Genomic DNA, 22,968 nt, shown 5'->3' on the forward strand with positions numbered 1-22,968 from the left:
AGTTGAATGAATTTCTTACTGTCAGTCTGCACACACGCAACTTCCTCTTCCTCACGGACATGCCAGGTGTCACTACTTGCCCCGTTTTTTAATCGTTTTATTTCACCATTGCCACACACTCCCAAAATCCACTAAAGTTCCACACATGCTCTGGTCGGCTGTGCGCTGGTGGGAACATCGACATCATCTCTCGTAGCGCCATTTTCTGTCTTGAAAACTCCTTTCCTTTCCCCCTTAAGCTCTGCATCTAAAGGTGCGCTGCTACCACCTACATGTCACCCATTATTTTGCTATCTGGCTCATAGGCTTACTGTATTTTGTATCTGCTCCCCTCCATTGATCACAGAGACGTAACTTCCTCTTCCTCTTGATACGCAGCGATGAGCCGTTTGGCCCGTTTAGTTGATGGTTTTATCTCACGATAAAAAAAACGTGTTTTCTCGTCAGTAGAACTGAGCGTTTGGATTTGAAATGATGAGTTATCTTGTCAATGGCACTGAGTGAGTTAAGTATTAGATGCTGAACTGTGGCATGTTCATGTTAAAACAACCTTACAACAGCCCAGTGGAGTCCCCCACTGTGGAATATTTACTTACAGTCATGACCAAAAATATTGGCACTCCTGCACTTCTGTCAGATAATGCACCACTTCTCCATGGAACAACACAAAAAAGCCAAATCTGATATTATTCTACACAGAACTCCAAAAATGGACTGGACAAAATTATTGGCAACCTTTCAAAATTTTAAGAAATAATTGTATTTCAAGCATGTGATGCTCCTTTAATTTGCAGTTAAACTCAACTGTGGCAAGTAACAGGTCCTGGCAATATATTAATCACACTTGCAGCCAGTTAAAATGGACAATGACCCACTGCTGACATAGAGACATAAAAAAAGCCAGACTGGAGTTTGCCAAATTGAGGAAGCCTAAATCCTTCTGGGAGAATGTCCCAAAGTACAGCTTTTTGGTAAAGCACATTTACAGAAAACAAAATGAAGCCTTCAAAGAAAAGAGCACTGTCCCTATGGTCAAGCAGGGCAGCGATTCACTAATGTTTTGGGGTTGCTTTGCTGCTTCTGGCACCGGATGCCTTGACTGCGTGTATGGCAAAATGAAATCTGAAGACTACCAAAGACTTTTGGGGCACAATGTAGGGCCCAGTGTCCTCCAGCAGGACAATGACCCAAAGCACACTTCAAAAAGCACCCAGAAATGGCTCAAGACAAAGCGCTGGAGAGTTCTGAAGTGGTCAGCAATGAGTCCAGATCTAAATCCCATAGAACACCTGTGGCGAGATCTCAAAACAGCAGTTAGGAGAAGGCACCCTTCAAATCTAAGGGACCTGGAGCAGTTGGCAAAAGAAGAGTGGTCCAAAATTCCAATAGTAAGGAACTCACTGATGGTTACAGAAAGCGATTGATTTCAGTTATTTCTTCCAAAGGGTGTGCTACCAAATATTAAGTTGAGGGTGCCAATAATTTTGTCTAGTCCATTTTTGGAGTTGTGCGTAGAATTATATCAGATTTGGCTTTTTTTTTCTCTGTTTTTTTGTGTTGTTCTAATACAAATAAAATAAAATGAAATGTGAACACCAATGCATTTCTAATTTCAACAGTTTTCTGGGAGAAGTGGTGAATTATGTGACAGAGGTGCAGGGGTGGCAATATTTTTGGCCATGCCTGTATCTCTTTGCTCCAACAGTCTTCGCTCTAATTAAGACTTTTATAAGGGATGTTTTTTTCTCCTTACAGAGTCAGCTTTGGTTGGAGGTATTCCTAACTGGCAGGTGCAAAAAAACATCTGCTGAGTATATAAACCTCAGGGAAGAGTCTAAGAAATTTTCAGGTGTCTCTTTAAAGAATATTCATGAAGTGCTGGTATGATGCTCGGGGAAAGTTAAAACCATAGTGGTGATAAGGCAGTAATGAATTAGTAATTAGGCAGCTTTGTTTTGTCTTAAGTCTCTTGAAACATCAAATGTCATCTCCAGGGGCCTCATATACAAAGACTTACGGATAAAATGCTGTGGAAAAAAGTGTACGTCTCAATCCAGAGACAGGCGTACGCTCGTAAAAATTCAGATGTTTGAATCTGTGCGTTGGACTGGATCCACGCACCTATCCTCTGAACATCCGAATCAGCGTGGAATTGAACTCACGTGTTCGTCCCTGTCTACTCCCCCAAATTAATATGTACATCCTATTTAAAGGACACCGGGACCTGTGATGCGCATGCGCGATCAGAGAACTGCACGGAAAAAACTTAAAATGAGTCAGAAGGGGGGAAAAAAGGAATTTCACGGATTGTGAAATGGAAGCGCTTGTGGCAGAAGTGGAGGGACGTATCTGGTGTAACAGCAAAACGCCCACTTACTCAAGTGGGATGCTGTGTGTGCCGCTGTCAACGCTTTCAGTTTTGATACCCGCACAGTTGCAGAAGTGAAGAAAAAGTGGTCTGACATCAAGGTGGTGGTGAAGCGAAGAATATCCACTAACCGGAGAAGCCTGGCAACAATGGGTGGAGGGTCGGGCGAAGATCCGCTCAGCCCGTTCGAAGAGAGTTACCTCTCTCATGGGTAACATTGTGGAGGAAGGCGCACACCCTTGCTATTCTGCACACTTTTTCGGGACTGTAGAGCAGTGTGCTCTCCTTGTCCTGTCCGGGCAGTGCCAGGACCCTTTAGTAGGCCAATTGTCCTCTCCACCACCGAACGGGTGCGGGAATGTAGTACATTGTACCTCTTCTTTGTCTCAGTCTGAGGGTTGGTGAGAAGGGTCATCAGCCACGTCCTGAGTGGGTAACCACGGTCACCTGTCAATTTAATACGATCATTGATCAGGACTGTAATATATATTGGGCTACAACACTTATGCTTCACATGTCTTCTAATGCAGAAGTGCGCCGGAGACACTTGAGCACAGGTTTAATCACATTAAACCCTTAATAAACACACACTCACACACCACCATCCACCCATGCTGCACTTAATTTGGATAAAAATAAAATATTCACTTACTGTACCAACAAGCCAACCATCCTCCACAGCACCCTCCTGCTATTTGCTCCCTACCATCCTAAATAACCATGTTATTTAGGATGTGCGCATTTGTGTGTTGAGCCAGGCCATCTCGCCACAATGTTTATTTTCATTTGCGCATCACAGATGATACGGATAATTAGCAAATGGAACTGCTTTCTGTTCACATATACAAATTCATCCTGTGATGTCGCTTTTATAGCAATATGTGTGCAGTCAAAAGCTTCGATTACATTAGCAAAACCGGCATTCACTGCAAATTGCGCTTTAGTGTTGGCCTGTTCCACTGCACTGTACGGTAATGATATATACCTGGTTGACATGTGTATAATCCCGCCCCACACAGCTGGCATGGTCCGGCTCAGGGTTGACTGGCAAATTCTTGATCGGTCACCCAGCTCCCTTTGGAAGGCTCCTGTTGCCAGGAACCCCAGTGTGGTGAGCACCTGTAACGGTACAGGGAGCGCATTGCTCCTCTCCGTGTCACGCTGCAAGGCTGGCTACAGGTCCGTACACATTTCAAGGAGAACTTCCCTTGGTAACCTAAAGCGGCTGATGAGCCACTCATCATCATGGGCCAGTAAATCTCTGTAAATGAGCTCTCCTCTAATAGCGCCATTCTCCAAATCTTCCAGTAAAGCTAAATCAGCCAAAGCTGTTAATGTTATTCCCTGCATTTGCGCATGCTTTTATACCTATTCATGTAATTGCACACACGAGGTGTATGATAATTGTTCACCAGTGTTTATTTTTCTGTCTTTTTTCGGCTCTCTGCAGCGTACGATCTGCCACAGCATCCCAACGAAGTTCACATCTTTTACAGCCAAATGAACAAGGTCGTGTTGTTGCTAATGGGAAGCATGAAGAGCCCCGAGGACCGACAACACACTGAGTTAATCCTACCCTCTGGGACCAACAGCCCTGACACAGACAGGTAGTGCATCGTATCATGCCACATTTTAACAAACTACACCTGCATGGAATGGATTGTCCCCAAACCCAGAAAATGAAAAAAAAAAAAAAAAAAACATATTAAAACTAATCAGTGTACCTTTCGTTTTTTGGTTTTCCGTTTTAAAACCAAATCAAAATAACAAATAAACGGTGTGGTTATTTTGTTTTACTGACTTAAAACCAAAACAGAAATTTCAAAAACTAGGTAAGCAGAGTTTTTCTGTTTTTGAAAATCTTGTTCTGTTTGTGAGATATTGGTGATATAGTGAGAACTGAAGTCTCCTGCACCTTGGTTCCCTCCACAGGTCCTGAACCCGCACACAATAGGACTGTTTAGGATTTTTTTCAGCAGTTTTCTGGTCCTACCCCTGTTTTCATGCAGTCTGTGGATGTTTTAGCTCGTAAAAATTTGCTCATGTTTATTTTTTGTTTTGTAGTGTTGCGGTCCAAATAGTATCCAAATAAACAGGTGACTGACTATCGACTCTGGCTGGTGTGAGGAACAATAGATATTTGACACTTTTGCAAAAACAATTACACAGCTTTTTTGAGGGCAGTCAAAATATTTATTTTGCATGTTATAATACTGCTAGTTACCAATTGCAACCGTCAACACACACAGAACTTGATCACAGGAAACGAGGAACACCAGGAGATTCATTATACCGCCTCTGGTTTTTTTGGATTTACACAAAATGTGTTACAAAACTTAAGCAGCGCAGATTCACACGAGAAAAGTAGTTTATACAGCTGTAGTGGCATATGGGAGAAGTTGTAACTGGCACAAGTAATAAAAAAAAAGTGACTAAATGTTGGGTTACAAGTTTCCAGCTGTGTAAATATCAGTCTCCACCTTTGTGAATATTTTTTTGTGATTTCACTTTTAGATAACGTGTACATATTTTATTTGGGTTTAACTTTTAACTCTACATGTTCACATTTTTCTTTGCATCATTTTTGACATGAAATTCATTTCACCTGTGTGGATTTTTTACAAAAGTAAACATTTTTACATAGGAGTTCAAATTTGTTTTCCCTTCAAGTTCCTAACATCACATTCTACAAGCTCTTGTATTTTGCAACATATGGTATCTATACTAAACATAGTTTTCAGCCAGTTAGGGTTTGCACATCAAGTGAGGTCACATCCGGCATACGCTGACCTGTTCCACTCCCATAGTCTATGTTGCGAGAGCATTTCAATCCAACATTTTAATGCACCACTATAAGCCCTGTGTTTCTTTGATCATTAATGCTTTTTGCTCTAATTGGAATTGAACAGACTAAAGTTGTTTAATTTCTAGTCGGTCGTTACATGGAAACGTATCTCTGGACGTGTTGCCAGTGAAAGGCCCCCAGGACCCAGTACTGAGAGTGAGTGCTGAGCCTTCCCTAAAGGTACCCTATAATATCTGCAATTACTTTGATGTTATTATTCTGTATGTTTTTCTTTTACTGGATGAGATATAGGCATTTGTGTTTAGATTAAATTACAAGAAAAGGAAAATGTTTTATCTGCCTTTGTCCTCACTAGGATTCAGAAGTATTACCCAGACAGTCTGTGTCTTGGACCATTCATCCAGATCAAATCATCCTCCCAGCTCCCACCATCAGTGAGTTCCAGCTGCCTTTTCAGAGTGTACCTTCAGCCTTTCTCACTTGCTTTGGCTCAATTTGACTCCCTTGCTTTCTGTTCAAACATAACTGGTTTGAGGGTGTTTTTGAATACTGACCTGAAACTGATTGTAAACTGTTCCTTCATCTATCTATCTTTTTTACACCCCTTTTTGTTTATAGATGGTGCCTCAACCACCAGTCAGGTTCAAATCAGGAATAGTACTTCCAGAGAGCTGAGATTTGATTTGTCCTGGCCCGCCCACTGCCTCACCGTCACACCGCAGCACGGAGTTGTCGAACCTCAGTAAGAACCCACTTGGTTGTTTTTTCAAGTTTTCTTTAAAAAATGTGAACCTTCAGTCGAGTGCAAGTCTTTGATTTATCTCAGCTTAATTTTGATTAAATGGAAAAACTTAAAGTTTTTTTACTATAGTAATAAACATGACTGAGGAATAACTATGGATTTGACAAAAATGTTATATTATGTTTTTATTACATGAATGTGCTTGAAATCTGTCCTCAATGCCTCATTCCATAAAAAGTCAGGAATAATGAAGTCACACTCCTCTTTCTCTCAACCAAGGTGTCACCTGCAGATTTTGATCAGCCCCAATCCATCACTAGCAACTAAATCTGCCATATTGCCTTGGAGTGGACAGATGTTCGTCCAATGTGACGGCCAACAAAAGGTGCGAATGATGAAAATGTCTATCGGTCGGAGCGGCTGGGTGCTTCTTCCCCAGTCTACCAGCTCTGAAAGTGGAGGCAGCGTCTGTGGTTAGCGCCTCTGTGTGTTTGTATGTGTGTGTGCGCTTGTTTTGTTTATTCAGCCCGGAGTAATGCGCTTCCGTTTAGTTTCGCTTTCATAGCAGCCACTTCTGTCCATTTCAGGGTGATCGTGGACACAGACACGCAAGTGTGCATTGTTTATGTGTGTGTGCGTGTATGTATGCACCCCACCTCCGCTATACACAGGGCGACCGTGGCTCAGGTGGTAGTGGGTCGTCTTCTGATCGAGAGGTTGGGGGTTTGATCCCAGTACCTGACTATGTGTCGAAGTGTCCTTGGGCAAGACACTGAACCCAAAGTTGCTCCCAGTGGTCGACTAGCGCCTTGCATGGCAGTCCTGTCCCACTGGTGTGTGAATGTGAGAGTGAATGGGTGAATGAGCTGATGTGTAAAGCGCTTTGAGACTGCTTCAGTGTGGTGAGAAAGCGCTATATAAAATCAAGTCCATTTACCATTTACCATTTACACTTGTGAATATGGACAATAAGCAACAGCGGGATTTGCGATGCCACAGTCAGGAAATGTCTATCCTCCGCTAATGCTGAGTTCCAGTTTGGCCTTCATCTGCAGCTTAATCTCCAACTCTCTTGTAGTTGGCACAACTCACTGTTCAGGGACAAAATTATATGGTTTTCAAGTGCTGGAGTGAAGCTCACATTTACCGTATTTTCCGGCATATAGGACGCTATATTTTGTGTGTGATTTTTTTTTTCAGTCAATTTTCCTGACAGCCCCCCAAAAAATGACATCATGGGTGTGTCAGGAGCCTGGATTGGAGCATACGCGAGTAACTGCAGGCGTGTAAAAAAACGCTTAAGTGCAGACCGGAGAATATGGCCCTATAAAACCAAAGCAGTGTAATTGCATAAATTCATATTAATTCTTCAAAAACTAAATAAATTTAAAAAAAAAAAGATTAATCCCAACAATGCACAATATAGAATAAAATGTTGAACTTAACTTCACTCATGTACCACAAATAACAATGTGCAGGCCTATAATTGGTTGCGCTTGCTGAAAGATTCATAGAAAGACAACTGCACTATTTTATAGTGCCCTATGTAAGTCCTGTTTATGTTTGCCAGTTATTTCAATTCAACTTTATTTATATAGCGCAGAATAGAACAAAGTCATCTCAAAGCACTTAACAATATAAAATTCATATTAAGAAAGAAAGAGCCCTACGATGAAAGTGCAGTGCAGCTGAGCATAAAGCGAAAGCAGTGGAGAAAGAAAGAGTGGCTGGTAAACGGCTCATGGATCAACAAAGAAAGCTTGAGAGGCTTGTTCAGCCCAAAAGAGGAAAGAAACGAGGCACATGATGAAAACTGTTAAAAGGACTATAAAACCAGTAGCTCAGCGGCAGTGGTGTTAAGTAACAAAGCGAATAACTGTACAGATGTTAGGTACTTTTACGTTAACACACAATTCTTCATATATATATTTTTGTTGTTTTTCACTAACCACAACTTGAGTGGCGTGAATACATGTTATTTTTGCTTGAAGAAAATATTGTATTTTGCCTTAGTGTACTCTTCAGAGTGTTCAAGATTGCTCATTTTTATGTGTTAAAATCAAGAAAATTCTCTTGGAGAGGACGTACGATGGATTTTTTTTGGTCACCTTTTTCACGCCTTTGGTGTTTGCATGTCTGAATATTCTTCCTTTCCTGTTTCAGTTCATTAAGGTTCAAATTCGTCAGGACCTTGCACTGGATGTGTCGGCAGCCCTGGCTGACTCTCCGGCAGCCTTGTCTCCACAGGTTGCTACGCCAGTCTTACCTGTGCCCAGACTCGCCACCAAACCATCACTGTCTCCACACTCAGCCCAGGAGCTAGTCAAGATCACCAACAAAACCATTGTCTTCCCCATTACTCCTCCAGGTGAAACATCAGGTACGGAGTTGTAGAAGTGGCCATATTTTAAAAATTTAATTTCACAATTATTTTTTGCCAAATCACGATCACAGTTTATTCATTTAGATTAATAAGACTATTTTTAAGTTATTTATCAGAAAACAAACCAATTAACCTATTTAAATCATAGCCCTAAATGTGAAAAAAGGATAAAAGATAATTTAAGACAGGCTATTTTCAAACAAATTTTAATGTAAGTAAGCAATTCAGTAAACTCGTTTCAAGTACAATTTCAGGGTTTCCGATAGGTCTTAAAAGGTATTAAAAGTAAATTAATCAAATGTCGGAAAATTAAGACTCTTAAATCCCGATTTTTTTAAGTAATACATTTTCTTGAGTCGAACTAAACTAAGGTAATGTCACTGTGTTTTGTCTTGCTCTTACCAAGCTCTTATCAAGCTACCAAAAGCACAGCAACTTGTTTCTGCTCCATTGTTAAATGTTTGTGAAAGAACAAATGGTGAAGGCAGAAGTTTCTGTTTGCTTAGACTCATTGTTGAGAGCCTCTTCTTTAGGTTTCTGTCTAGAGAAGTCCCTACTTTATTAACGGGGTCCTCAAGCGTTTAGCTTATGCAACTGCACCAGAGGCAGTTATTCCCGTGATTCCAAACTTCCTTTAAATCGGGGGTCACGGACTCCACTTCCTTCGGGGTGGCGGCTGTGCTCAAACACACACCCCCACACTGATGCGCGTGCATGTGAGGGTGCCGAGATGTACAGTACATGCTGAACGCACACAGAGCCGTTTAGAGAAACTAAACTAAGGTAATGTCACTGTGAGTTTTGTCTTGCTCTTACCAAGCTCTTATCAAGCTCCCAAAAGCACAGCAACTTGTTTCTGCTTCACTGTTAAATGTTTGTGAAAGAACAAATGGTGAAGGCAGAAGTTTCTGTTCGCTTTGACTCATTGTTGAGAGCCTCTTCTTTAGGTTTCTGTCTAGAGAAGTCCCTACTTTATTAACGGCGTCCTCAAGCGTTTAGCTCATGCAACTGCACCGGGGGCAGTTTGGAGCGGACCAGAAGTTCTCTGAACGCAAATTGAGTCAAACCAAGGTGATAAGATTATTACATGCCCTCCGCCCATTTGGATCGAGTCCGGGACTAAACCGTTGTGAAAGCACCCTTAATCACACGCAGACTTTTTTTTTTTTTTTTTGCTTAACTCAAAGTGGAAAACAACTTAAACATAACATAGTCAGGAAAATCTGAACTTCCTGTGCTTCAGAGGCCCAGCTGGAGGTGCAGAACAGAGAGGACGAAGTGAGGTGGTACCTGTCATCATTTGCTCCTCCTTATGTCAAGGTAGATATTTTTATCTCTGTAATGTATCTATCTGAGTAACTGAAGCTTTGCTGCCTTAAAAGTTAAATTCCAAAATATTATGGACGTCATTGTGTGTGTCTCGTGTTACATTAAGTAAACAGTTGTGTTCCTTGCTCCCAGTCCCTGTTATGTTTAATGTTGTTGCTGGATGTGATGCTGATGCTTGTCTTCAGCTGTTTATTTCTCTTTTTAGGGTGTAGACAATACTGGAGATGTTTACCGTGCTACCTACACTGCTTTTAGTTGCTCCAGGGTCTCAGGAATTCTGGGAGCCTATCAGAAGATGCAGGTAGGAAATCACAAACAATGAAGCTTGTATAATATAGCACATGCTTCACAGCAATATCCTGGAGAGTAAATAATCCTGTGACACTTGATTTAACATATTCTGCTTAGTTTTACAATGTATTGATTTTTGTTAATCTAATTACACTCTGGTTGGATGTTTGTGTTCTGGAGGACAATAGGCTGAGGTTTAACAACCTCATAATAAATTATGTTTTACCTTTTTTAAATTTTGCTGTTGCATAGCAATTGATCAGTTGGGTTGTCCCGACTCAAGCTTGTCTCAACAAAGTCCAGCATCTGAGGAAAAATACAAATGCAATCAGTGAAAATCCACTTTGCAACTCCCACGACCTCTGGAAGTTGCAAAATTATTTTGCAGAAAGCTTTGTGTCAGATACCACAGCAATGTAGAGGCCTGGTGAATACTGTGACTTGATGGATCAAGGCTATTGTGGCAGAAAAAAGGGGGCAAGAACAAAACAATATACTTTTTTGTTAATGATATATGCAATTTTACGTTAGTGTATCCAGTGTTTCTCTTCCAAACAGCCTTAGCATTCAAATTTCTTTCTTTTTTTTTTTATGTTTTATTTATACATTTTCAATTTTTTAAACATACAGGACATTGACGAGAAAAAAAACAAAAAAACCCTAAGACAAAGAGGAAATAGAGAAATAAGAAACATAGGGCAGGGCAAAAATAAAACAAAACAACAACAAAGACATGCTCTTATAGAATGTCACATTTTTAAGGAATCATCACCAACTGTTAAAAGATCACGGTATGTCCCATTAGCCTAGGACAGTACAAGTACAAGGTTTCTACAGTATACATAAAAGAAAAGTGGACAACTATTTGAAAAAAGTTATTTAAGCAAAATAAAACTTTAGGTTGTCTTTGATAAGTAAGACAGAATGGTTGCCACACTTTGTCAAAGGTTGAAGAGCTGAGAGAGACACTATATCGGACCCTCTCCATAACAAGTTGGTCATTTCCTGTAGCCAGGTCCTGAAGGAGGGTATATCTCCAGTCTTCAAGAGAGACAGAATGTTCCTATTTGCCACAACCATGCCGTATTGTAATGTTTTTTGTTGTAAATAAGACAAGTTCAATAAGTGTTGAGTTCTACCAAAGATGGCTGTAGAAGGATCTGGTTTTAATGACAAAGTTGTACATAACAGAGAAGCAATTAAAAATGTCTGACCAGAACTTGTTTAGTTTGGGACAAGACCAGAATAGGCGACCCAGAGTGCCGTCGGCTGATTTACACTTTGGACAGGTTGGAGAAACAGACGGGTAAATGGTGTGTAATTTGGTGCAGGAGTAATGAAGCCTGTGAAGTATTTTAGATTGAATAAGTTGGTGTTGGTGATATGAGTTTCTTGGATAAAAATAATGTCTCCAGATAATGATTTTAAATGGGAAAAAACCTTGCCCCTCTTTGAGTTAGTTCCAAGGCGCTATATAAATCAAGTCCATTTACCATTTACCATATTGTAAGCAGAATTTTAGCGAGGGTGTGACGGAGCACCACAAATGTTTTTAAGACATTAAATTTCCACCCACTTAGATGTGGTCTAACACAGGTTCATTGTCACCTTTGACTTGAGCAAAAAAAAACTCTATAGCACTAACCATGTCACAAATGTTCAGTTAATGTAGATTTTGGCTCCAGCTTCCAATTTACATTTCAGAAAGTTGTATTTTTGTCACTGTTCCCTCCAGGATTTTGGCCAAAATCTGTGATCGTTGCAGTCTAAAATGCCTAAATGTTAGTTTTTGAAACAAAAACAAAAAAAATCCAAGAATAAATAAATGGTACTTTTTCTGTAAGAATTTCCTCAATACAAGATTACTTGTAACTTTTGCTACAAACTCTTTCACCGATTTGTAAATTTGTGCCTAGAGATACCACCAAGGGGCGCGGGCACCAATGGTATTGGCTACTGCTACCATTTTAGATAGTTCTGTATCTTGTCAGTTACAAGCTCTATCAAATATATATATTAGTAGAGGTTTAATAATTTTTTTAAGTCTTTCTAGAGCCGCAGGAGATAATTAAACACTAGAAATCATGAGACAAGTTAATCTGTAACCACAATAAATGATGATTCTGATCGCTCCGGGGGGCTCATCAGTCCCCGGCTTATGGTGGCTTACACAAGTCGGACGGACTTCAGCCACGTTGTGCCACCGAATCGACAGGAAACGCATTTTGGTTAAGTAACAGAATTTGTCGCACACCTGTCTTTAGTGTTGTAGTGGCTCTTGTGATACACTTTGACCTAAGTCAGATAAATCAAAGTTGCAAAAATTTTGACGCGATTCAGCAGAATTGCAGGGCTGCGCTGAATTTGCTGTGATTGGCAGAATTTGCATTATAGTATTATATTATATATAGTATATATTATGCTATATTATATATAGTATATAGGGTCTGTTTAATGTATCCTATTGTTATCTTCCAGGTGCCCATAACCTTCCTCCCTCGAGACAGAGGAGATTATGCCCAGTTCTGGGACTTGGAGTGTCATCCTGTTTCAGAACCCCAGCAGAAAACCAGGATCCGCTTCCAACTTTGTGGCACGGTGAGGACTATTTCACTGGTTTTGTTAAATATAACTGAAAAAAAAAAATAGCCTGCTTTGAGGAACGTTGGACTCCTTTTTTAAATGCATTAAATCTTAATTTTGAGCCTGATAATCAAGCCTGCAGCACCACTCTTTACTGACACTAATTCCAACTGTGGACCTGGCCCTCCCTGGGCTTGTGGGGAGGGCTTCGGCCTGGGTGGTTGATACTGGGTGCCTCTTGCCGACGTGCTGTGCCTCGGGATATACTCATGGTCCCTGGGCTGTTTGGTGGTGCTTTCCTGCCCATCCGGCACTTAGGAGTGGGCCCTGGGGCTGGGGGCCTGCGTGTTTCTCCACCGCTTGTTCCTCTTACTCTCTGTCTCCCTGTCTCTTACTCCCACCCTCCTCCTTTTTCGTTCTTGCGCCTGTTCTTAGTGAGGTGGGTGGTGGGGGGCTTCTGTCAGTCTGGGGTGCTTGTTGTTGGCTTTTGCCTGGTTGGTGGGCAGTGCTGCGCTGGATGGGTTAGCTTAGAGTGAGCCTATCGGGGAGTCTAGGCCTGGGGTGGTGGGGTCTGTGGCTTGGGACCGGGGAGCTGCACTGGGTCCTCGGCTCCTAGGGGCTTTCTCTGGTGTGTATGTGGGGGCGGTGGCTGCCTCTTGGTGTGGGGTCTCTAAGGCATTTGGGGGGCTGCTCTTTTGTGGAGTGGATGACCTTGAGCTCCTTTGCTCGTGTTGTTGCTTCCAACCTGGCTACACCTTTGAGCCTGTGGCGGCGCCTTGGTTTGCCAAAGTAGTTTTTGCACAAACATTGTTCGTGGATGCACTGACATGTCTTCGGCTGTGGGATAAGCTTGTAGTGAGCTTAACCTTAGATAGGTTGATCCCAAATACCAGTTTTAGGTATAACCACTCATTCCTTCCCTCTGTTCATGGCCACCATCATTATACTTAAAATGGGTGCTGTGTCAACCGCTTCAATTTCTCCACACTTGTCACCAGAATGGCTTAACTGATTATACAACACAATAAGCACAATGGATCTCACGGAGGAACTTGAATCGGTTCACTTTGTTGGATGGTTGTCTGGTTTTAACCAAGTAGCGGTCCACGATGTATCGCAGCACGGCAGCTTCTGGTAGCCGAGCCGAGCACCTCACACACGTAAACAATGTTCCGCTCCAGAGAATATTAAGTTGACAACAAACGGGCAGTTTTGGCCCGTGGAATGCGTTTTTTTGGGGAGCATTCTTGGCTAAATTGAGGGATAAATGGCCCGTGGCCCTCGCTAATTTCCGACATGGGAATTTATCGTTCATATCGTGGGATGACAAATTCTTACCGGTGAGAATGTTTTTGACGATAAATCATAAACGATAAAATATCGCACATTCCTAATATCTAACACTAGTCTTTAGTTAGAAGGTTTTTACATTCAGAAACAAAACGATCAGATATTGTAGTTAGGATGAAGATGACATTTACTGCTGATTTAAAGCAATACAAACTACGTACAAGATTGATTGATCAGTTATATATAATTTAGGGGTCTAAGGTGTATGCTTATTTAATTTATTTGGTATATGTATGAGTTGTTTAATGTGTATTAAGTTTAGTATTTAACAGACTTTGTTAATTCATTAGAAACTGTCTTTTAGGGATAATCTGATTGCCTCCTAGGTTGTTTATATTTGATTGTCTCGTTGCTTACATAAGCTTGTGTCGTTTGAGTTAGATTTAGTTGAAATCAGATGTTTTCAAACTCTTTGTCCTTTAGAGAAAATGGGCCTTGAAAAAGTTGACCTGACTGAGGATATAATTTATTAAAAGGATTATTTACTATGTAATATAAGGACATTTAGTACAAGGATATATAATTATAGTTTATCTTAAAGAAATGATAAATGAATAATATTATATATCAACAATATTCATATTCATGACATTACAGAGTGGAGCATGTGCACGCCTTGTACTTGTTCCCAATGCATGTTGATGCGATCTGAGAAGTTCCCACAGTTGCTTAAGGCTTTCCACACAGACATACTTAAATGTGTTGATAGTATGATAAATCATTAGCATTATGCTGGGCCGAACCAGCATGCATAATGAACCTAATGTAATGAGGAAGTAGCTCGGCAGCCGGCTGTCTTTGCTCAGCTGTAGCTGGTTCCGCTTAACTAAGGAAACTATTGAATACACAGTATGAAGGCAACTTTGAGAGTAGTTAGTGTAATGATAATGACAATGCTATCCAACTCTGTGGGTGTTGTTGTGAGCTTTCAGGCTGAGGTGAAGCTGAAGGGAGCCTTGCACGTTCCTTTTTGCTGCGTCACAACCAGTAAATGGTCATGTTCCGAAACGTGCACAAAAAGCGAAAGTAAAATGCATGTAACTTTGAAGCACCACATTCTGAGTTTAGTTTCTAAATTTAAGTTAGATTCTATTGGAGGCCCATCTGTGTATAATGGCTATCTGACAAGTTAACTGCTTATATATATTATATTATTTCTAGTTATATAAGGCAATAATGGGGAGGTGACTTAGCTAGACGTATGCACAAAGATTTGGATGTTAAACAAACATGATTGGACCCTAGAGTTCAGTGTTGTACCTCTTATAGGAATCAGTTTGAGATATGGTTAAAAGTTTTAAGCACAGCATTGCAGTCTGTTTGAAGAATTAACAGAAAACACAAGACACTCCCTGTGTCCCCTTCTCAAACACACACACACACACCTCTTGTTATTGTTATCTTACCTTTGTGTGTGGTGGGTATTTCAAAGTGGTGTTTCTAATAAGAATTACCCTGTTATGTCTGTGGCAAGGGAGTCAAGTTTGGACCAGTGGAATCGCTGCAGGAAGGAGACTGCTCTCTAGTGAAGACTGAAGCCACAGTTAAGCCCAGGAATAGGTCCACTGCCCCTGCTGCCAAAACTAGGTCAGTCTGGATCCATTAAAACAGCAGCCATGTTCTGATGGTGTAATATGCTGACCTATTTGTCTTTTTCATGTTTGTGTTTGTTCTTTGTGTAGACTTTGTAAAGCGTATTAGAGTGTTTAGAAAAGAGCTTTTAAAAAAATCTAATACATTATTCTTATTACCACAGAGTAGATTTTTACACAAAAAGGTATATGCCAACATGGACCTAAAGGAGTTTTTGTTTTAGTCTTTACTCTTTTTGTGTAAGATCCTACTAGTTACAATGTATTTTGACACAGTTTGTGATGCATGTTTGATTAGGTATAAATATACTTTGAAGAACTGCAGAAGTTCAATGAAAACATCCACTAGCTCTAATTGAAGTTATTTAAAAATAAATAAATCATTTAATTAAAACTACAAACGCAAAGAGAAAAGCATCCCAGTAATGCTAATGAAACAAAAAGTAAGCCTTTGCAATAACTGGAAAATAGTACAGATTTTAAATGCTCTGTCATTAACCGAGTTTCAAAATTATCCTCTACACACGTGAGATATTGCCTTTACTCACAAGCGGGTGTTTTTTTAAATTTTTTTTATAATGTTTTTTTTTTATTTAATGGCTAAAGATATTAGCGTTTGTGTGGCATTTTTTTGTAAAGGCTAAGCAGCAATGCACCTAGGTTGGTTAAAGGCAGTATTTCTTTCCCAAATTAATTTTATTTTCTAAAGGAATACACAAAACATGCAGTTGTAGCGAAGTCCTGAAATTTATTTCATTTTTGTGAGTTTGCCTTACACTGTGCTTTACTGAAAAGATACTAATCTTGGGAAGTTGTTGGGTATTGTAAAAAGTTAAATATATATTTGAGAGTACCGATGCAGCGGTTGGCCACAGACATTAGGGGATGAAAGAGCTCTTTGTTTTTGCCTGTATAAAATATTTACTTGCATTTTTTTTTATTTTAACTTATTATTCATTTTTAGAACAATTTGAAGAATTGATTTTGTAAAACGTTTACTTAGTAACAGTAATTTTTTGTTGTTTTTGTTTTAAATACGTTTAATTATTCAAAAAGTAATTTGTTGTTGTTGTTTTAAATAAGATTAGTAATCCGAACTGTTGATAGATTTTCTGACATTTTCCATCATTAGCCAGGAGGAAGCTGTACGGAGGGGAGTGTATTCTCCACAGGATCTTTACACTTTTCAAACTACACGTGTTGGAGAGTCCTGCTCTCTCAAGGTCAACATTCGCAACAATTCTTCTGACACACACGAGGTGAGCCATAACGTCTTCCTCATCAAGAAAGGCCCCCAACCTTTTTTTACTCCTTATTAAAGCCAAAAATTAAATACAGTCCACACATACAGTGCCGTGAAAACATTTTAGCCCCGTTCTTTATTCCTGATTATCATTTTATTCATTAAGAGGGAAAGAAATTAAAAATCCCTCTGACCCGATGTGAAAAAGTAATTGCCCCCTGAACCTAATAGCTGGTGGTGTCCCCCTTTGCAACAATAACTGAAATCAAGCTTTTGTAATAAGTAACAAGTTCGTAACAAGTCGTTTGCAAAGAGGAGTGGGCCAAAATTCCTTGACAACAATGCAGAGTGATATTAACTCAGCCATATTTGAGGGTTTTTAAGCATGAACTGCCTCTTCAGGGTCACATCACAGTATCTCGATAGATAGAATTCCGGACTTTGACCTTGCCACTCTAAAAACTTCTTTTGGTTATATTTGAGCCATTCAGAGGTTGATTTGCTGGTATGCTTAGGTTCGCTGTCCTATTGCACAACCCAAGAGTGCTTGAGATTCAAGGCAAGTCATCCAGATCCTCCAGCAGTGAAGCAGCCTCAGATAACTGCTACCATCATGCTTGATTGTTGGTATGATGTTCTTTTTCTCAAATGCTTTGTTGTTTTTACACCAAAGGTAACAAGCCGCACAACTTCCAAAAAGTTTTAAAAAATAAAAAAATTGGGCCAGTGAGGCGTGCAGTTCTTTAAATGTTGTTCTGGGATCATTTCTGACCTCCTGGATAAGTTGTCATTGCACTTTTGGAGTAATTTTGGTTGGTCTATCATTTCTGGGAAGGTTCACCAATAGTTGTAGTTTTCTCCATTCGTGGATAATGGCTCTAAACGTGGTTCACTGCAGTCCCAAAGCCTTGGAAATGGCTTTGTAATCTTTTCTAGACTGATGGATTTCAATCATTTTGCTTTATTATTAAACTTTTTTGGATCCTGTTTCTTTTTTGAGATCTTGTAGCCTACTTCAATTAGTCTGACAGGTTCTATTTAGGTTGTGGCCGCTGAATCTGTTCTAACATTTTCGAAGACACAGTTACCTCATATTTTAACGATGGGGGGGCAATGACTTTTCACATTGGGGCAGATGGGTTTGGAATTTTTTTCCTCCCTTAATAAATAAAATCATCATTTAGAAAATGCATCTTCTATTGACTTGGGTTGGCACTGTGAGATATTAAAATTTTAGTTTGATGATCCGAATCATTTAAGTGTGATAAATATGCAATAATAATCAGGAATCGGGGAAGGGACAAATACTTTTTCAAGGCACTGTGTACAGTGGGAGCCTGTCAAGGGAAGCAAACAAAGAAAAGATTAGAGCGTAGAGTAGTACTTTTAAAATTAACTGCCTGTAAAGTAGTGTCACCTCAGACATGTTGGGATCAGAGAGTTGGGACGGAGGGGACCAGTACTAACGACACCGCCGAATGATGTTTTCAATAACGGCCTCTAACATTTGTCACTGGGCTTGGCATGAATTTGATACTTCATGTGTGGCTTCTCTAATTGACTTGCAGCTGACATTTGTAAAGCCGAGAGAGCCCTTCCACATCAAGCATTCCAAATACTCCCTCAGGTGAGTCTCAGCAGCTCACAACACACACACACACACGCCAAACTCTGATAGGCAGTATAATACTGGGCTTTAACTGGATAAAGTCTTCAAGTCAGTCACTCGTTGATCGCTGTAAATTTGCTGTGTAAGTAAAGTTGCTGCTGAGCATTCTGGGATATGACTTTGTGACTGGGTGGGTAATGTGTTTTCACCATGGTGAATGCTTACTGTGCGAGGTCTTGAAAGATACACCTGATTTACACTTTCTAAGAGCTTAAAGGTTGCCTGTCGCTCTCAGATACTGGCCGTCATTCATTTTGTTAAACTGTAATAGATTTTGCAAAATGATGCTTGTCATGGTAATAAAAACATTGTAAGCATACCTTTAACTATGTGTTAAGTCATTTAAACTAAGAATTCCATATTACTAATGTTTGATAAAAATGTCCAAGGCATGTTATTAAAAGTGCAACACATAATCATGTTCTACACAAGTAGTTTTTTTCTTTTTTTCTATTTGAACAAATTACTTACAACCTGCTAGAATAAAGTTAATTTCAAACATGATTACCTGGTGCTGGGGATGCTAAAAGTTTTGCCAAAAAGCTGCAGAGCAAGTAGGCAACAAGTAGGCATCAACAGCTCCTTCCAAACCTAGCTCATGAAACCTTGTCCTCTGTTTTCTCCCATTTCAAATCAAAAGGGCGCTTAATAATTATCATGGATTGCAATGACATTTACAAGCGTTGGGAAAACTCCATTCTCCTGGATTTGTAGACAGCCCAAACGAATGACATCGCCATCTCCTTTCCTTCAAACCTCCTACATTGATAGACTACGTGCTTTTGGCCTCCTTACTTGTGGTGTCAGCAGCCTAGTCAGGAGAATACGAGCAGGGGAGAAGTGCGTAACTGCAGCGTCTATTCTCCAGTCCAGACTGGAGAATAGACCCCTTAGATTGCTGCAATGACTAGCACGCGTGTAGAAGTGGTGGAGACCGCCGTATTTAAATGAGCATTTTGCTCATTCAGTGTGGAGACGTGAGTGCACAGAAGCACACAATGACATTTGAAGAAGTTACATTGGAGGCAGATGGACGTCTCTGTCTGCTGCACAAACATTTAGTAATGTGGAAAACTAAATAAACAAATAAAATATGTATGTGTGTGTATATATATATATATATATATATATATATATATATATATATATATATATTTACCCCTAATTTAATGTGGCTGCTCCGTCAGGTCCTGTAACTTTGCGCTGATCAGGCCATGAAAAATAGGCAGATTTGGACAGCAACCATCCGAATGATCTGAGTTAATGTAACAACACAGTCTGTCAATCAGTCTACTCTGAACCATTTGAAGATGATCGACTGACCATCATTAAATTAGACATGCTGCTCAGCTGATTCTGGCCTGACGCTCCTGCCATCAACGCGACACAAGAGTTTTACGATCAAAACATGGAGAGAAATGCACAGGAGCTGTGCGTACGGAGCGTCATCTATGATCTTCGCGCAAAGCATCCTCTGCACCACAGCCACTGGACTCCATACACGGCGCCGTGGGTGCATGTCCAGCTTTTTCTCTCTCTCACATACACACACTTTACTCTGCAGTTTCTTATTCAGTGGCTGTTAGAATTGACTATTATTTTACTTGAATTATTTTCTCATACTAGAATGGTTAACTGGAGCCTTTTTTTCATTTGTACCCTTCATTAGCGCGTGGTGTGACGTTTGCACACGTTTTAATACCCCTAAACCTTTAGTGAATCCGCCCCTCAGTGTTCTCATTAAGAACTTAAATGCACTTTGTTTTTAGTTAAATATTTTTACATTTTTCAGCAGCCCTGTCAGCTATTGGCCTTTACTGTATTATTTTACTTCACATGAGTGGGGTCAAGTTAAACATTTTATTACAGTGCGAAATAAATATTTTTTATTTATTTTTTCTATGAAGCTATAATATTAATTTATGCAATTCCACTGCTTGATTTTTAGTAAGGTTAGTAGGCCTACACATTCATAGCCATAAATGCCACAATATGCAGAATTTATTTTCAGTGTGTTTGTTTTTATCCTTAGTTTTCATTTTTGGTTTTGGACAAGAATTCTAATAATTTCAGTGCATCTCTAGACAGAATTATGTACAATTTACATGTTGTCCCTGGGTACTCAGTCCTTCTCAAACATCCATTAACAATTCATAGAATATTTATGGATTGAAGGTTTGTCTGTTGTCCGGCTTTGTGTGTCGCATAGATTAGCTCTAGGTGTACCCTACCTAGGACCCTGGGATACCTTGGAAAGGCTTGATCGACCTTTAAACCAGCGATTCTCAACTGGTGGGTTGTGGACCTGTACTGGGTGGGTTGCAGACAGCTGGTCAAAAATAAACACATGTCTCTCATCTTGAACTTGTCTTTAATTTTGAAAGAAACTTTTCTTTTGACAGTCATGCTGTGAAATGCTTGTTGCACAGGAAAATATATAGCTTTGTTTAAAAAAAAGATGTGTGTAACAGACATTTTTGAAAAACTACGATTTAATGACCGTGGCAAAATGTGGGTCCCAGGATGAGACCAGTTGAGAACCCCTGCTTTAAACTGTACAGGATACTTGGAGAAGGGGGAGGATTCAATATTTTTATGATAAAAATCCCATAAACACATACACACACTCATTCACACATTCTCACACAGCCTATTAAAAGCTTCCGTTAACATAACATTCTCAGTTAATAACTGCTTCTTGGTTAATGACAGCTCGTGTTGAATTGTAATTTTAATTCAGTATTTGATTTCATTTCTATGGAAGGGGCAGGAATAGATAAACTATTTGTTTCATCATGTTCCTTCTCAATCTGGATGTTGTTATACATATGCATGTGCTCCCCTGTTTAAATTTGTTTGATGGACATGTACAATTGTTTTGTACATGCTGTATGTATTTTGCATTGACTTGGTTGTTATAGTTGTTTGTTTGTTTTAAAAGTTTGAGATGAATAAAGAAATGAAAAGTTCTACATTGTTGAAGATAACCGGAGTGCCTGGAGAAACCAATGCAGAATTGTTTGAATGTCTCTGCTATTTTGACATTTGGACAATATGCTTTTAAAATCACTTTACAACACCTGTGATATCAATTTGCCAATCCATCTCGTTGTGACATTCAAAATAAATAATGTGCCTGGGTTTGCAGTTTGCATTTATTATTGAAGTAGTACAGAGCATGTGTTAATTGTTGTAGCAGATAATCTTCCCAGTCATATAACATTGCCGTTCTCTCTCGCACCCCTGTAGATCACAGCACTATCTGAAGCTGCCCGTCCAGTACAAGCCCAGTACTACAGGCAGACACACCGGACTGCTGCTCATCCAGTCTCAAACAAGTGGAAGTCTTGTTATTCAGCTGACTGCTGAGGCATCACCTTGAATTCAGCTTTTGGATGTCCCGTTCCACAAACGCATACACTTTTAAAAGCAGCCATCGAAGAAAAACAAAATGAAAGAGTTGGGACTTAAAACCTTTTTGATTGTTATTCTTATTTATTCTTGTCTTTTTTGGGCTATATTTCTGTGAGATACTAGGTAGTCCTTGCTGAGACACAAAAATGTCTGTCTCTGGGTTGGTTACAAATCCACAGTGGTTTTGAAAATCCACTCTATGTTGCCTTTTTGCTCTGTTGCCAAAAATGTTAAACTTCAAATGTCTTTCCTCGAACTGTCCACATTTCATTAGATGTCTCCAATCTTCAGTTCTGGTTGGTTTCTATGGAGATTGCTCAGCAAGCTGAGCCTACCTTTGTCAGCAGCATGTGTTGCCTTCCCAGCAACCTCCAAGACTTGTTCCAATCTGTCTAGATATACTACATTTAGTGGTAAATAGTAGCAATATTAGGAGGATTATTATTAATTGTTTTTGCATGCTCAAAATGTATCATCTGGTGGGGGTTTGATTATGCTGCTTGCAAAGGCCAGTTTACCATGGCAAAGCAGTGCTAATCCTCATCCGATCAGAGAAAATAAGCTCAATTTCCTCTTTTAGCTGTAGGGCAAGCACAAGGGTTGTAATGGCTTTTTCTTGACCACTTGCAGGTTTTATATAAATGGTGTATGCACAGTCAAACCACCCTGAAACATTTTTACTTAAAATTTGCACGTTTTTTCAAATTGATGTATTCTATAGTATATTGTATGATCACAATTTAAATAAAATACATTTGGGGATAATGATCTAACTTCTTGTTTAAAGAACAGCAAGTTGTGAAAAAAGTACTGAGTTTTTAATGAAAAAAGTACTTTTTTTTTTTAATGTCAAACTAGAACACAGCCCAGATTTAAGACTATTAGTGGGTCTACAATTTCTGGCAGCAATGGTGACATTTTGACATTTACTTTCTCGTACAGTTGAAAAGTTGCTCACTTCTGACTAAAGGTAAGACGACGTATCCTATAGGCTGCTCAACTATAGGAACAAATCTTTAGGAAAAAAAAAACTCCACTATAGAGGGTTTTCACGACGCGTCATCAACCCGGAAGACGCCATTTTGGAGGTAAGCAGCCGGTTTACAAACAGTACACAAATGAGCAAATCCCAAATTTTGAGAGGAAATGGTGAACTATTGCCGTATTTTTGTCTGTACTAATCGGTCAGACTGAAAAA

At 39.8% G+C, this 22,968-nt stretch overlaps 1 protein-coding gene across 14 annotated transcripts in view; it reads left to right on the forward strand.

Annotated features, from left to right (window-relative positions):
• cep192 (centrosomal protein 192) overlaps positions 1–22,535 on the forward strand; it is a 104,683-nt gene extending 82,148 nt beyond the window's left edge. For 11 of the 14 annotated variants that reach the window (XM_028471700.1, XM_028471695.1, XM_028471698.1 and 8 more), the window contains 13 exons: positions 3,819–3,975; positions 5,300–5,393; positions 5,530–5,608; positions 5,793–5,916; positions 6,196–6,301; positions 8,080–8,296; positions 9,543–9,619; positions 9,834–9,929; positions 12,398–12,517; positions 15,327–15,439; positions 16,577–16,703; positions 18,256–18,314; positions 21,606–22,535. In XM_028471700.1, coding sequence (XP_028327501.1) covers positions 3,819–3,975; positions 5,300–5,393; positions 5,530–5,608; positions 5,793–5,916; positions 6,196–6,301; positions 8,080–8,296; positions 9,543–9,619; positions 9,834–9,929; positions 12,398–12,517; positions 15,327–15,439; positions 16,577–16,703; positions 18,256–18,314; positions 21,606–21,738 — 1,502 coding nt within the window. In that variant the 3' untranslated portion in view covers positions 21,739–22,535. Of the gene's footprint in view, positions 1–3,818; positions 3,976–5,299; positions 5,394–5,529; positions 5,609–5,792; positions 5,917–6,195; positions 6,390–8,079; positions 8,297–9,542; positions 9,620–9,833; positions 9,930–12,397; positions 12,518–15,326; positions 15,440–16,576; positions 16,704–18,255; positions 18,315–21,605 lie in introns of those variants that run through there. The other 3 variants (XM_028471701.1, XM_028471704.1, XM_028471709.1) reach the window with 3 other exon arrangements.
• The last annotated feature ends 433 nt before the right edge of the window (positions 22,536–22,968 follow it).

This window comes from Gouania willdenowi, chromosome 16, assembly GCF_900634775.1.
Source record: "Gouania willdenowi chromosome 16, fGouWil2.1, whole genome shotgun sequence".
NCBI classification, from domain to species: domain Eukaryota; kingdom Metazoa; phylum Chordata; class Actinopteri; order Blenniiformes; family Gobiesocidae; genus Gouania; species Gouania willdenowi.